General features: G+C 39.1%; 1 protein-coding gene across 17 annotated transcripts in view; it reads right to left on the bottom strand.

The window, feature by feature from the left end:
- LOC108427443 (adhesion G protein-coupled receptor L3-like) overlaps positions 1 to 14,263 on the bottom strand; it is a 444,945-nt gene that overhangs the window by 278,875 nt on the left and 151,807 nt on the right. For all 17 annotated transcript variants that reach the window (XM_037533074.1, XM_017697583.2, XM_017697582.2 and 14 more), the window contains one exon: positions 5,724 to 5,909. In XM_037533074.1, the coding sequence (XP_037388971.1) occupies positions 5,724 to 5,778 (55 nt within the window). In that variant the 5' untranslated portion in view covers positions 5,779 to 5,909. The remainder of the gene's footprint in view (positions 1 to 5,723; positions 5,910 to 14,263) is intronic.

The following is a 14,263-nucleotide window of genomic DNA, read 5'->3' as shown; positions in this document are numbered from 1 at the left end:
CGGACCTTCCACTGCTATCAACAAATATGCTGTTACGTTGGCCACAATGCAAAACACTAGCAGCTTAATCAACTTAACAGCTTGCTTGCTTCTTTTTTTGATGATCTGCGCTCACCATGAATGTGCAGGTTTAATTCATTACCTCTCACTATTACCTTAGTTCCAGTGTTCTGAATGTGTTGTACGATATAATGAATCATTACACTCTGGCTAAACAGTGCACAGGGAAGGTGTGTGTGTGTGTCCCTGTGGTCCCGTCTGCTCTAACAAAAAAAGGCAATTGTATTTATAGGGCTGAAATCGAGTGCTAGCGAAGCGCAATGCTAATAGCACAACTGGGCCACATCAGAGTCACCGCAATACGTACAACAGCCCAAATCTCTCTCTCTCTCTTTTTCTCTTCCCTTCCTCTCTCTCTCTCTCCCCCCTCCCTTCTTTCCCTTTCTTTCACTTTTCCTCATTCTCTTCCAATTCTTCTTTCACTCTTTCACTTTTTCAGGCTCTCTTTCGTTCATATTGCTGATGGAGCAGAATACCGGACACCGCTGTTCACTAGGACCTTTAACAAGAAAATTGCCTTGTCATTTTCACTGAACTGCTCCTGTTTTATTTCTTCAAGATAGTTTTCTTATGAGGTGACCATTAACTACTTTGCCCAAGATCATTGTTGCTCCACTGACCATGAAAGGGTAAAACTGTGAAAGCAATAACAATATTTTTTATATTTAGACTTTTAGAAAAATGGATGGGATGGGGTCACAGGTTGCTTTGCATCTGGGGGTTAAAACCTCTCTTGAATGATCTGCAGTCATGTATGACCGCCCCACAGGACGCATGAAAAACAAAGCCCTATTTTAATGCTTAACCTGCAGTTGCTCCAAAGGACATGCAGAACACACACACAATGACACACAAAGACAAATCCCTGCAGTGGAAATAACTGGAAATTTCACTAATTAATACTGCAGCACAGAGGCATTAGTGAAATTAATTAGACGAATTTAAAGAACACACCGCGGCCCGAGCGGTATTAACGACTGCCCCCGAAATAGGAAATTAATTAACAGTGTCAGACGGGTCGAAATATCCTGACTGACATAAACCTATTCTTAAACTTTTCTCTTGGCAGAGCTCGGTGAGAGGGGGCCAGCCGAGAGCGACGTTATCACGCTCTACACCCGCTGACCACCGTCCACTCATCAGCATGACAACGGCAGCTGAGGGAGGATGGATCAATGTGAGACTCCCTCTCTGCATTCTAACAGTAAAAATGCTTTTAATTACAGAGGAGCTCAACCATGTGTATGAATGTGACATGAATAAACACTACCTGTCCAAAAGTATTCAGACACGCTTTCATATTAGTGAAATCAGCCTCTTTAAGGTGGCTGCTAACACGGGGGTTTTCATAAAAATGCGCTGCTAACACTGCGACAGAAAAGAGACGTAAAGCCCCTCAGGCCTGGGCTGTGGAGCAGTGGAACTGTGATCTCTGGAGTGATGGAGCTCCATTTAAAACCTTTGGAGTGAGCTGGAGTGACCCAAAACAGACCACCCCTGACCTCACTAACACTCCTGTAGCTAAACCCAACCAACATGAATGTGTTGGGACATGTGTGTGTGTGTGTGTGTGTAAATGAAGCTGTCATAAGCAGCTGTCCCTCAGGTTTCACCACTTTACTCACACACAGCCCATTTACATTCTCAAGTCCAAAAGAACATTCACACCCGCTCTCTCACTCTTTCTTTCTCACTCTCCCTCGCTCCTCTCTTTCACTCAATTCCCTCTCCCCCTCTCTCTCTCTCTCTCTTGTTCCTTCCTTCCCTCTTTCCTGATCTTTCAGTTATCTCTCTCTCCCTCTCTGACTTCTCTCCCTTCCTCTCTCTCCATCTTTCCTCCTCTCTCTTTCACTCTCTCACTCCTCTTGTCATTTCTTTTTCTCTTCATCTCTTTTCTCTCTTGCTCTCTCATTTTTTCTTTCCCCTTCTTTCTTTCTCTACCCCCCCCCCCTCTCTCCCCCGTGTAGTTAAATCCATTCATCGCCCGTCGTGTGTCGTGTTCGCATTATGAAAAATGTGTGTCACTTTGGAGAGTTCTCGTCTTTTTCTCTGGTCTGTGGGGCCTTATCTATTACTGTCACCCTCTCTCTCTCTCTCTCTTTCTATTTCTCTCTCTCTCTCTCTCTCTCTTTCATAAAGAATATGCTACGCAGGCATGGACTGATGATGAATGTGTTACCAGGCGTTTATGCCTGGAGGAGCGGGTCTGTAGAGAGAGGTGGAGTGACAGAAACTGGAAGACAGAGAGAGAGAGAGAGAGCGTTTATTCTTTCAGCACAGCATACTTTCCTTTCCTCCTTCATCCTCCCATCCATATATTTCCTTCATTTCTGCTTACCGGTCCTCCATCTGCACAACCACCACAGCAGCAGTCGCTTCCAGGGATTTGCGGGGTTGTTTTTTTCATGAATTCGCAGCAAATCTGAGCCGTTTCCCTCATATGGACAGTGACAGAGAGGCACTAACAAGATTAGCGATTAGCTAACTAACCAGCAGGACTGAAAAACAGAGAGAGGCAGCCAAGCATGTCCTTCTGCAGCCTGAGGCACCGGCTAGCTCGCTGCGGCTATAACCCCAGTGCAATATGGGAACTTCCATAACAGAAGACTTAGTCACTTCCAATTCCCTTCAGATTAGCAAGGAAGCGCAGAATTAGCGAAGAAGAGAAGAATGGGTGACAACTTCTAACCTCAGCCTGAACTTCCAGCTTCACTTCAGAAAAGCTTCAAAGTGCATTAGGGACTTTCCACTGAATATCAGCCATGACATACGTCATGAAATCAGTCACTGAATCTACGCTTCAAACCGTTTTGCATTTCTTTAGACGTCCGGGAATGAAAAAATATAGGAAAACAACAAAAATAAAGGATGAACGTACTTTTCCCAAGAGAACACTCACAAATAAGAAAGAATTAGATATAAAACACAACATCATACCAGCTTTTTCACTAACTGTGACTCCACTGTAAAGGACAACAGTATACTTTATTACAGAGTTGTAAGCAAGTTTACTTATTTTGATCAAAGTGATATTTTACTGAAGTTTTGTTAAATAGTTATTAAATAGCAAATTGATGTACTATTTTAGATCTTAATTTACTACTTAACTGCTATTTTAACTTAAGTTAAAATCAGCAAAAGTGATTTTTTACACTTCCTACAAAAATGTATTTGTTAATTTACAGTAAAAGCAAGGTATTCGTTTTTGCAACTTTTTTAAGATAAGGTTTACAGTATACAGTGTTCTTTTCCTTTTTCATAGTAATGTTTACAGTGCATTTTTAATAAGTAATGTTTTTAAAAGTAATATTATATTACTTTTAAATATTTACTTATATATTTTATAATATTATATTATGATAATATTCCTTTTTAAAAGTTATATAACAGTTTATACCATTTTATAAGAAATTTTATAAATCTAGTTTACAGTTTTTTTAAGGTGATGTTTAGTCATTTTAAAATATTATTTACCGTTAAGTGCTTTTAAAACAGTATTTGTAGTGTTTTAAAGTCATGTTTACTGTTTTAAGTAATATTTTCAGTGTTTTCAAAATAATATTTACAATGTTATAAGCAATATTTCATGTTTTGAGTAAAATTTACAGTTACATATTATTAAATATTATAGTGTACAGTATTTTTGATTTTTTTACAGTTTACAAGTCATGTTTCTAGTGTTTTGTAAGTAGTGTTTACAATGATTTTCAAAATTATATTTACACTGTTTCAAGTATTGTCTATTGACAGTGTTTTTAAGTAAAGTTGACAGTATTTTAAAGTGAAGTTTACAGTTTCAGTATCATTTTGGTGATTTAAAAATTTAGCAACACATTTTCTTTGAGCCTTGTGATGTTTTGTGTTTGCTCATTGTTGCTTATTTTTACATAAAACTTTCTCAAGTATACTTAATATATTCCAGAACATACTGATTGCAACTGAGCTGGTAACACACACACTAATCTTAGGGCGAGTCTAAAGAAAGGAACAATAGACAGTGCTGATCTGGCCAAAGTGGATGATTCAGAGTTCAGTACTGGACCACCAGCAGCAGTCAGAGGTCAGACTGAGTACATGTCTGGCTGCTGGAACTGGACGCACTTAATGAAGATTAAGGGATGCTAGCTGCCGCATTTCCCTTCAGAATGATGAATCCATTATGAGCGCTGACTGAAGATCAGAGAGTTACTGTAAGAGACTTGCTGAGAAACTATTCAACTCGTGTTTTATATTATAATGAAACCGTTGTAGAGTGTAGCGTATACTGCCTGTTATATTTATGAAAATATTAACGGCTTAATTTTAATGAATGCATGGATTAAGCTGTGCTTTATTCTTTTTGGCTTGTCTCTCTCTGTCTTTGGTCATTAAAGAGGAAAAAAAAGGGGGCAGTTCTGTGATTACTTGCTCTGGGTATTGAGCGGGACAGAAAACAAACGACATTAGAGACGCGATTCTGATTACGTAAGCAGGCTGGCTGGCTCACAAACACAACAAAACAAAAAACAATTCAATTTAGTCCTGTCCCTATTAATGACTTCGCACTATCAAATTAACATCTTTATGGCCAATTACCCCCCTAAACCCAACGCTCCGTCTACCATCTCCTCTCTTCCTCTCCAAGACGCAATTTAATTAAATTCAAATCGCTTTATTGCTCTCTGATGCTGAGAAAATTCATGAAGAAAACTAAAGGTCACTCTGGTGCGTGGCCATTTCCCTCATCAGTCATTTCTGTGGTTTTCATCTCAAAAATGAAGTAATGTCTTACTGCGCGATCTAAATTTGTACAGAATTAAGCCTCAGAAATCCATCGTTAAAAGCATTTTCTAATTATTTCTCACTTGTAGCTCATTAAAACAAGCAGAGGAATTGTGTTATAAGTGTAGATTCTTAACTGTCAATTCACACCACATTTGTGTTTGTACATGCCAGTGGGCTGACTGGTAAGGCAAAGCAAAACCCCCATATGACAACCAAGGACTTGCAGGAAAGTAAAGCTGACCCCAGAGTGGTGGTGCACGAAGAAGATAAAATGTTATTTTCATTATCTTTTATTGTCTATTGTCTGCATTAGCCTAGAAAAACTTTATTTTTGACAAATAGAAATGAGTTGTGATGAGAAAATGCCAAACCTGATGAGTTGAATGTAAATCCAATTCACTATAGAATCAAGTTCATATGTAAATAACTATGTAGTGAAAATGGACTGTAAAGGTAATTCTTAAGTTAAGTGATACTTTTTTGATCCCACAACCGGGGAAATTCCACCTCTGCATTTAACCCATCCGTGAAGTGAAACACCACATACACACTAGTGAACACACACTCTAGGGGACAGTTAGAACACACTTGCCCGGAGCGGTGGGCAGCCCTATCCACGGCGCCCGGGGAGCAGTTGGGGGTTAGGTGTCTTGCTCAAGGACACCTCAGTCATGGACTGTCGGCCCTGGGGATCGAACTGGCAACCTTCTGGTCACAGGGCCAGATCCCTAACCTCCAGCCCACGACTGCCCCCTTTTGGCAGTGATAAGTAATTACATAATTGTGAAAAGTAGCAAACTGACAGTAAGAACCCTACTACATTTCTAAGGTTAAATCTTTACAAGTTAATTCTTTTTTATTTTTTTGTTAAGAACCTACAAAAATAGCAAGGAACTTACCCAGAGCAGAAGGCCCCAGCAGGCTGGCCAATAGGAGCATCTGTAGTGCCCACATGGCCCCGCCCCTCTGACTGACGTTGGTGAAGATGCTCCTTTCCACGGGATGAGAAAGCGTGAAGTTGGGTTTGTTAGATGGGACTGGACACAGCCTGAGTTCTAGACTGCTGTGGGCCACTACGTCTTCACCTGAAAAAACACATAGACAGAAAAACATCAGAACTGACCACAACCATTCAAGTTCAAACTCTGTACTGTAATGAAAATAATAATATGAAAGGTTTGATTTATATACTGTGCGCTGTGTATATTGTATACAAAAGCAATAAAAGCAGCAACAACAACAGAATTACACCTCTCGGCAAAACAGTGGTGTTAAACAAAAACAATACGATATAAACGAAGTCATCCAGAGTGGTTTGATGTAAAATGTTCCATTCTACAGAAACGTAATAAAATAAAAACTGTTTACCTACCAAACTGTTCACAGAGTTGGTGATGAATTAAAAAAACACTACATGTTTCATGTTTCCATGGCAGACTGGTTGAACAGGCAGCAGATGCAGTACCATCTTTGATTTGGAACAGATTCCAGCAACCAGCTGGGTTTTTTCCCCCCCATTTAATTAATATGCATAATTTTAGTGCACTGACGTTGGTCAATTTGTGCAGAATTTAAATCTTACAAATCTTAGAAAGTTCCCATTTATTTATGGGTTTCCTTGAGAAGAAAGCATCTACTACAGGTTAAGTCTAAGGGATGCCAAACAAAATCCTGTCTTATTTTATTTACGTTTAGTCATGCCTGGCAAAATTACATTTTGCTGATTTGACGGAAACACAACTTCTGCAACAAACCATTTTCAACTTTATTTTGGATTCATTTTCCATTTTTGGATTAATTTTTAATTTTGCTATACCTTTATTTTAAATAATTTTCTGTTTGGATATATGACTTCTGCACGTTAATGAGTCAATGCTATTATTTTATTCTTTTTATTACTTCATAATGGATATTAATTTTACATCATAAAAGTAACACCATAAAAGATTCCATAACAATGTCCTTTTATTGCATTATTCAAAGTAGTTTAACATAACTTCATGCTGGAAACAAATTTAAATATTATTTCATTTGAATAATTTTGTAATATTTAAAGCTGACATTAATTCTATGATACATTTATTATGAATGCAAATGTTCTCATCATTTTATTCCAGGTATTACTTTCTTAATAATTTCTTTCTGGATGTTAACTTTCATTTTATTCCAGATGTTAATTTTATTATACCTCCATTCCAGATGCTAATGTTATAATAACTTTATTCTGGATGTGGCTTGCTTGCAAATAAATCAATTCTGGATTTTCCTTATATTGAATTTTTATTCCTCGCGTCAATTTTGCTATAACTTCTTTATAGATATTATTGTTATTCTAATTTCATGAATATTAATTTTTGTAGAATTTAAATTTTTGATTACAGGCTCACACTTGCAGCTACAGTCTTGTGACGAATAATTAATTTCCACACAGAAAGTTTCTCACACTGTAAGCTGTTGTGCAGGTTGCCATGCTGGGGGCTTTTCATTAAAAAAAAAAAAATCTAACTGAAAGTGTTGATGAGACGCCATGTAATTTTCTAACCTATGTAACAGCCACGCAGAAAGAGTTCAGGTTCCAAACTAGAAAACTTTTGTTAAACTGTAACAGAACCAGCCAGCAGACTGTGGACATCTGCACTGTTTGAAATAAGAGAGTTAATGTAACTCCGCATACATTTAATCACAAACAGAAAAGCTGTTGATGAAAAAAAAAGTGTTGATTAGGACTCAAACCAGCTAAGCACAGCAAATGCCTCATTACAGTTGCACAGAAACACGTCTCAGAGCAGCAGGCAGGTCGGCAAACAATAGTGACAATCTTCCGTGAAAAATCAGGAGCGTTTACTTTAGTGCTAAATGGAAAATAGCCGTAGCGTGGTGTCTGTCAGGTGTGGGAATAATGTCCCATCAGGGGGTGGACGGTACATTTTCCCCCACCAAACATTTCAACACTTCTCTTCTCTCCCTCTCCTCTTTCCTATCTCTCTTTTTCCCTTCCTCCTTTCCTTCCTCTCACATTTCACCTGTGCTGCTCCCCGATGAATGCAAACTGGGGTGAATTCAATAGCTGCAGATTAGAGCTCGCTGAAGTCTTCAGAATCAGCAGGAGTGAATTATTGTAAAATCAGAGAGAAAACCCACTGCAGCTCAACATCTACTGCTACATTCAAGGATATTGCCACAAAGTGACATTCAACTGTCATCAGTTTGTTTACAACCTGTAGTCTAACTGTAAATTATGCCATATCTTCCTTCACACAAAATTTCACATGAAACACGAAGCAAAGACAATTATGCTCAGTTATAAGACATATAATGGAAGCAGAAGCTAAATGGCATACATACATAGTGTAAAAAGACTAAAAGATGCTTGAGACTTACGTAATGTGCCATTGAATGAATATATATATATATATATATATATATATATATATATATATATATATATAGCAGGAACAACTAAATAAAGTCATAAAAATGTGAAGATTCAAAATATAATAGATGGAAAAAGCTACTTTAGAAAGAAAGCCATATTACGCAGAACTGAAACTAAAAACTGTTTACATCACTGTTCACAATGCAGACAGAAGACAGCGACTATCCATCAAGTCAAACTATATTGTGGGCAATACTGCAAAACCAAGCTCTGTAAGCACCTGCTGGTCCTCAGCGCTAATACAATGTTGATATTAATTAAATATCAACAAATTGAATATAAAGCAATATGCACTGTCATTTATATTCAGTATAGATGTTATTGTTTGTATGTGATGGCAGAAAGTTGCAGAGAAGGCTTAAGAACAGACTTAAGACCAGCAGTAATAATGAAAGTTACAAAAGTTATAAGAACTCAAAATCTAATAGATGCGCATCAGTTTTTAGTTGATTTGCAAAGAAACTCTGTAATGCAGCTGCAAACACCCTGACAGTGCTGAATCTCCCTCCACACAGACTTGCACATGAAGCATAACTGAAAGAAAAAAGTTACAATCTTAAAAAATATGGCACGTCCACAAAGAAAATGGCAACTATCCATCAACTGAAGTCCATGGTGGCAGCAGCAGCGTGGGGGAAAAATGGTGCTCAGTACTAATATAACGTCCTATAGAAAAAGAAATATCACGATATGTTACTGTGTATCCTGATGTATGGAATATTTTAAATATATATGTAAACAAATTTAATTGCAACTCAAAAAATGTACATTTCATATGAAAAGGTATATGAAAAGAGATGTATATAAATATAAATATATATATATATATATATATATATATATATATATATATATGCTGCTCAATAAAATAAAGGGAACACTCAAATAACACATCCTAGATCAGAATGAATGAAATATTCTCATTGAATTATTTGTTCTGTACAAAGTTGAATGTGCTGACAACAAAATCACACAAAAATCATCAATGGAAATCCAATTTATTAACCAATGGAGGCCTGGATTTGGAGTCACACACAAAATTAAAGTGGAAAGACACACGAAAGGCTGATCCAACTTGATGTGATGTCCTTAAAACAAGTCAAAATGAGGCTCAGTATTGTGTGTGGCCTCCACGTGCCTGTATGACCTCCCTACAACACCTGGGCATGCTCCTGATGAGGTGGCGGATGGTCTCCTGAGGGATCTCCTCCCAGATCTGGACTAAAGCATCCGCCAACTCCTGGACAGTCTGTGGTGCGATGTGGCGTTGGTGGATGGAGCGAGACATGATGTCCCAGATGTGCTCAATCGGATTCAGGTCTGGGGAACGGGCGGGCCAGTCCATAGCTTCAATGCCTTCATCTTGCAGGACCTGCTAACACCCTCCAGCCACATGAGGTCTAGCATTGTCCTGCATTAGGAGGAACCCAGGGCCAACCGCACCAGCATATGGTCTCACAAGGGGTCTGAGGATCTCATCTCGGTACCTAATGGCAGTCAGGCTACCTCTGGCGAGCACATGGAGGGCTGTGCGGCCCTCCAAAGAAATGCCACCCCACACCATTACTGACCCACTGCCAAACGGTCATGCTGAAGGATGTTGCAGGCAGCAGATCGCTCTCCACGGCGTCTCCAGACTCTGTCATGTCTGTCACATGTGCTCAGTGTGAACCTGCACAGGGCGCCAGTGGCGAATTTGCCAATCCTGGTGTTCTCTGGCAAATGCCAAGTGTCCTGCATGGTGTTGGGCTGTGAGCACAACCCCCATCTGTGAACGTCGGGCCCTCATACCATCCGTTTCTAACCGTTTGTGCAGACACATGCACATTTGTGGCCTGCTGGAGGTCATTTTGCAGGGCTCTGGCAGTGCTCCTCCTGTTCCTCCTTGCACAAAGGCGGAGGTAGCGGTCCTACTGCTGGGTTGTTGCCCTCCTACGGCCTCCTCCACGTCTCCTGGTGTACTGGCCTGTCTCCTGGTAGCGCCTCCAGCCTCTGGACACTACGCTGACAGACACAGCAAACCTTCTTGCCACAGCTCACATTGATGTGCCATCCTGGATGAGCTGCACTACCTGAGCCACTTGTGTGGGTTGTAGAGTCCGTCTCATGCTACCACGAGTGTGAAAGCACCACCAACATTCAAAAGTGACCAAAACATCAGCCAGAAAGCAGAAAGGTACTGAGAAGTGGTCTGTGGTCCAAACCTGCAGAACCACTCCTTTATTGAGTGTGTCTTGCTAATTGCCAATAATTTCCACCTGTTTTCTGTTCCATTTACACAACAGCTGTGAAACTGATTGTCAATCAGTGTTGCTTCCTAAGTGGACAGTTTGATTTCACAGAAGTTTGATTTACTTGGAGTTATATTGTGTTGTTTAAGTGTTCCCTTTATTTTTTTGAGCAGTGTATATATTTAACTGTAAATATGCAGAGTTTGAACACTGCTGGTCAAAGTCATGTTGCTTTTCTATGTGAAAGTAAGCTAACACATTCTTTCCAGAGAACAATTAAACAAGATTTTTTTTCACATTTTAGAGCATAATTTATGTGCTTGGTTTAACATTGCAACAAATGCATAAAATATAAAGGCCACATTTTATGCTGCATTATGTTGCTAAATGTGTTGTGATATTTAAATGCATTGAATGCATTATAAAATGAAAACTGTGCCTAATACACTTATGCCTAATACACATCACAATTTCTTGCATGCAGCACATAAAGCAACTCTGTTCCCCCTTTAACTATTAAAAAAAACCTGTGTCAAAACTTAATATTACTGACAGGGAAATAAAGTTAGGCTTCATTTAAATAAGACAGTCTGACCTCAGCAGTGAAAGACAAAGTCTTACATTGGATGTGACAACAGTCCTCTATCTATCCAAAACCTTTAATGCAATAACGTCCATCAAATCTGACATTAACACTGAGTCTGAGGGAAGATAAGACACCTACTGGTGCCCTGTACTGCTGTAATGGGCTATTAAAAATGAAGAATAAAGCAATATGAATATATTGAATAGGTTAACAACATTTAATCAAATTTTGTACAACATATAGTGTAATATAGTTTCAGTTTTTGCCTTGTATTACTCTTTATATCATGTCAAGAGAATCTTGTAGAGGCCACACACTCTGTCCTGCCACCATAATTGCTTTAACACGGCGTTCCGGCATATGAAGAAGAAAAACTGCTATGGATTTGAAAATGTGTATTGCAGTCCACCTCATGTGGCCACTGTTCACTGTTTTCTGACAGCCCAGTTCTAAATTGGTGGGGGGGGTGGACTCGGAAAGCCAGTGTTGCTTCACAATAGTTGGAAAGTACAGAGAGGATCAGAGAGAAAAGAATTCTGCTGGGAGATCCAAAGAGACATGCTGCTGCTGAATCCCTAACGTCAGCGCGTACGTTGGACTTTTTTTTTTGTTCCGCTGCTCTGATTCCCTGGCGTCAGCGAGTGCGTTGGGCTTTTTTGTTCATAGCCTGCACCAAAACTGTCGCTGACTCTCAGGAAGATGCAGCTTCCTCAGAATAAATTGCAAACTGTGAATATATACAGATAAACTATATGGCCAAAAGTATATGGACACCACACTTAAATTAATTCAGCTGTTTCAGCCACACTCGTTGCAACAGGTGTATAAAAGTAAGCATACAGCCATGCACTGTTCACAGACAAACATTGGCAGCAGAATGGATTGTGATGAAAAGCTAAGTGACTACAAATGTGTCACTGTTATAGCATGTTACCTGTGCCACAAGTCAGTTCATGAAATTTTGGCCCTGCTAGAACTGACCTAGACAACTGTAAGTGCTATTATTGTAAAACAGAAACAGATCAATCAAAAACAAAGAGTCCAGACCTCAACATCAGTGAATGTGTTTGAGAATAACTGGATTGTGAGAAACAGGAAGTGTAACACATTTCTAAGACTGTACTGTGGATGTATGGAAAACTTTACCTACAGATTTTTTTGAGAAACATAAAGTAAGTCTTCTGGAAAATAATGGAAGCAAAAGCCTGGACATATTAACCCCTTGAATGTCGTATTCCCACTGGCAGGATCCAAAGTTTTATGACTCACTTCTATAACCTAAGAATAGCTCAAGTAGTCAGCACTAAAGTCTGTGTAGCTATTGAATAATAAGCTCCAGTGAGTAATAAGTAATAAGCCTGGGATTTTTTAGGATTAAATGGTACAATTTAATATTATATTTGGTTTATTAGACTTCTGTGTAATTTAGTTTGTTCTTCATGGCCTGGAAATGAAATAAATGAAGGGTGGTCATCATGTTTCGCTCAGTACTGTGCAAGCACACCCACAGTATATAACACAGGCCGAACGAATACAAATAAGTGCAAGCATTAATGCAGAAATAGATGCCCCTCTCTCAAAAAACACACGTCTCTTCACCTCTCCCTTACTGAGTGTGTACAGAGGTGTGAGAAAAAGAGTGTACTACAAAGCCAAAAGTAGGAAAGAAGTGAGAGTTTCACAGAAAGAGGGAAAAAAGACGTGCGACATGTTTTCTGGTGCCCTGCATGGAAGCAGCACTACACTCTTCACACACGTATACCTACACAAGCACGCACTGCTATGTGTACAGAGCTGTGTAGGTGATGCAGTAGCTGTGAGTGTGAGTGTGAGATGTGTCTGAAATTAGCGCTCTGCTTTCACCTCTCTCCTGGGGTTTCACACACACCTTCACCTGGGCCCTCACACACTGCATTCCTGGGCCCGGCCAATACATCGATAATGTCAACTAGATTAATGCTGCATGGATTTATCTGAATTTACACAGATTCATTGGTGTAATCTGTAAAAATATTCAAAATTTAAGGCTGAACTGAAGGATATCATAGGCTGAAATTGCATTTCAGGGTGCTGTATAAATGGGATACATACATACATAATCAAAATTTCTGGCCCCTTCGTATTAGTTGGCCCCTACTATGCTCCCTCTCTCTCTCTCTCTCTCTCTCTCTCTCTCTCTCAAACAAAACAAAAGTCAGCACTTCTCTCTGAAGTTTGGAAAAGGAACTAAAGTAACAGTGATTGAGATACGGGTCCAAAACCTCATTAAGTCCTAATGAGCTTTGGACCGGCTTCAGCTCAGCATCAGAACAGAGGAGAGAAGAAAACAAGATGATAAACATGTAGCCAATTTTTATTTATTTATTTTTTTAAACTGATTTATTATTTATTTCCTGGAGAAACATCAGAACTTTGCATTGAAGTGTGTCTAGAGACACAAATACGCTGACATGCCAACCATGCACACACAGGTTACCTCATACATGTACCTTATATGTAATACAATGAAGAATGGGAGTTATATGCCTACATGTAATAATGTGCCCCATTTATCATTATCTCCAAAATGGCAACTTTACGGGAGAAGCAAACAGTCTTTCAATGCAAGGAAACAGGCCACTGATGTCATGTCCTCATTCTGTAGTCGACACCGTGCTCTTATGCCCATATAAGGAACTCCAGGTCTATGAGGAAAATGAATGGAGTTGCATCTGTATGATACATTTTGTCGTATAAACTTTGTTTTCTTGAATATCACTGGATCCTCTAAATTACAATGTGATTAAAAAGTCGAGATATGAACACAAAACTTTGACAACACAAAACAGCAGCCGAGAGAGAGAGAGAGACAGAGAGAGAGGGAGGAAAGAAAGAAAGAAAGAAAGAAAGAAAGAAAGAAAGAAAGAAAGAAAGAAAGAAAGAAAGAAGATATAAGCAGCAAAATAAAAAAAACAAGAAAGAAAAATAAAGAAAGAAAATATAAGCAGTAAAAACAATAAAAACAGAATATGTGGTTGGTTAGTGTAGTGAGTAACACCTCTGCCTTCTACGCTGTAGACTGGGGTTCAATCCCCTGCTTGGACAAGCACTCACCAATAAGAGTCCTTGGGCAAGACTCCTAACACTGCCTTCACCTACCTGTGTAAAATGATCAAATTGTAAGTCGCTCTGGATAAGAGCATCAGC

This window comes from Pygocentrus nattereri, chromosome 22, assembly GCF_015220715.1.
Source record: "Pygocentrus nattereri isolate fPygNat1 chromosome 22, fPygNat1.pri, whole genome shotgun sequence".
NCBI lineage: Eukaryota > Metazoa > Chordata > Actinopteri > Characiformes > Serrasalmidae > Pygocentrus > Pygocentrus nattereri.
This window is presented reverse-complemented; position numbering and strand designations above follow the sequence as displayed.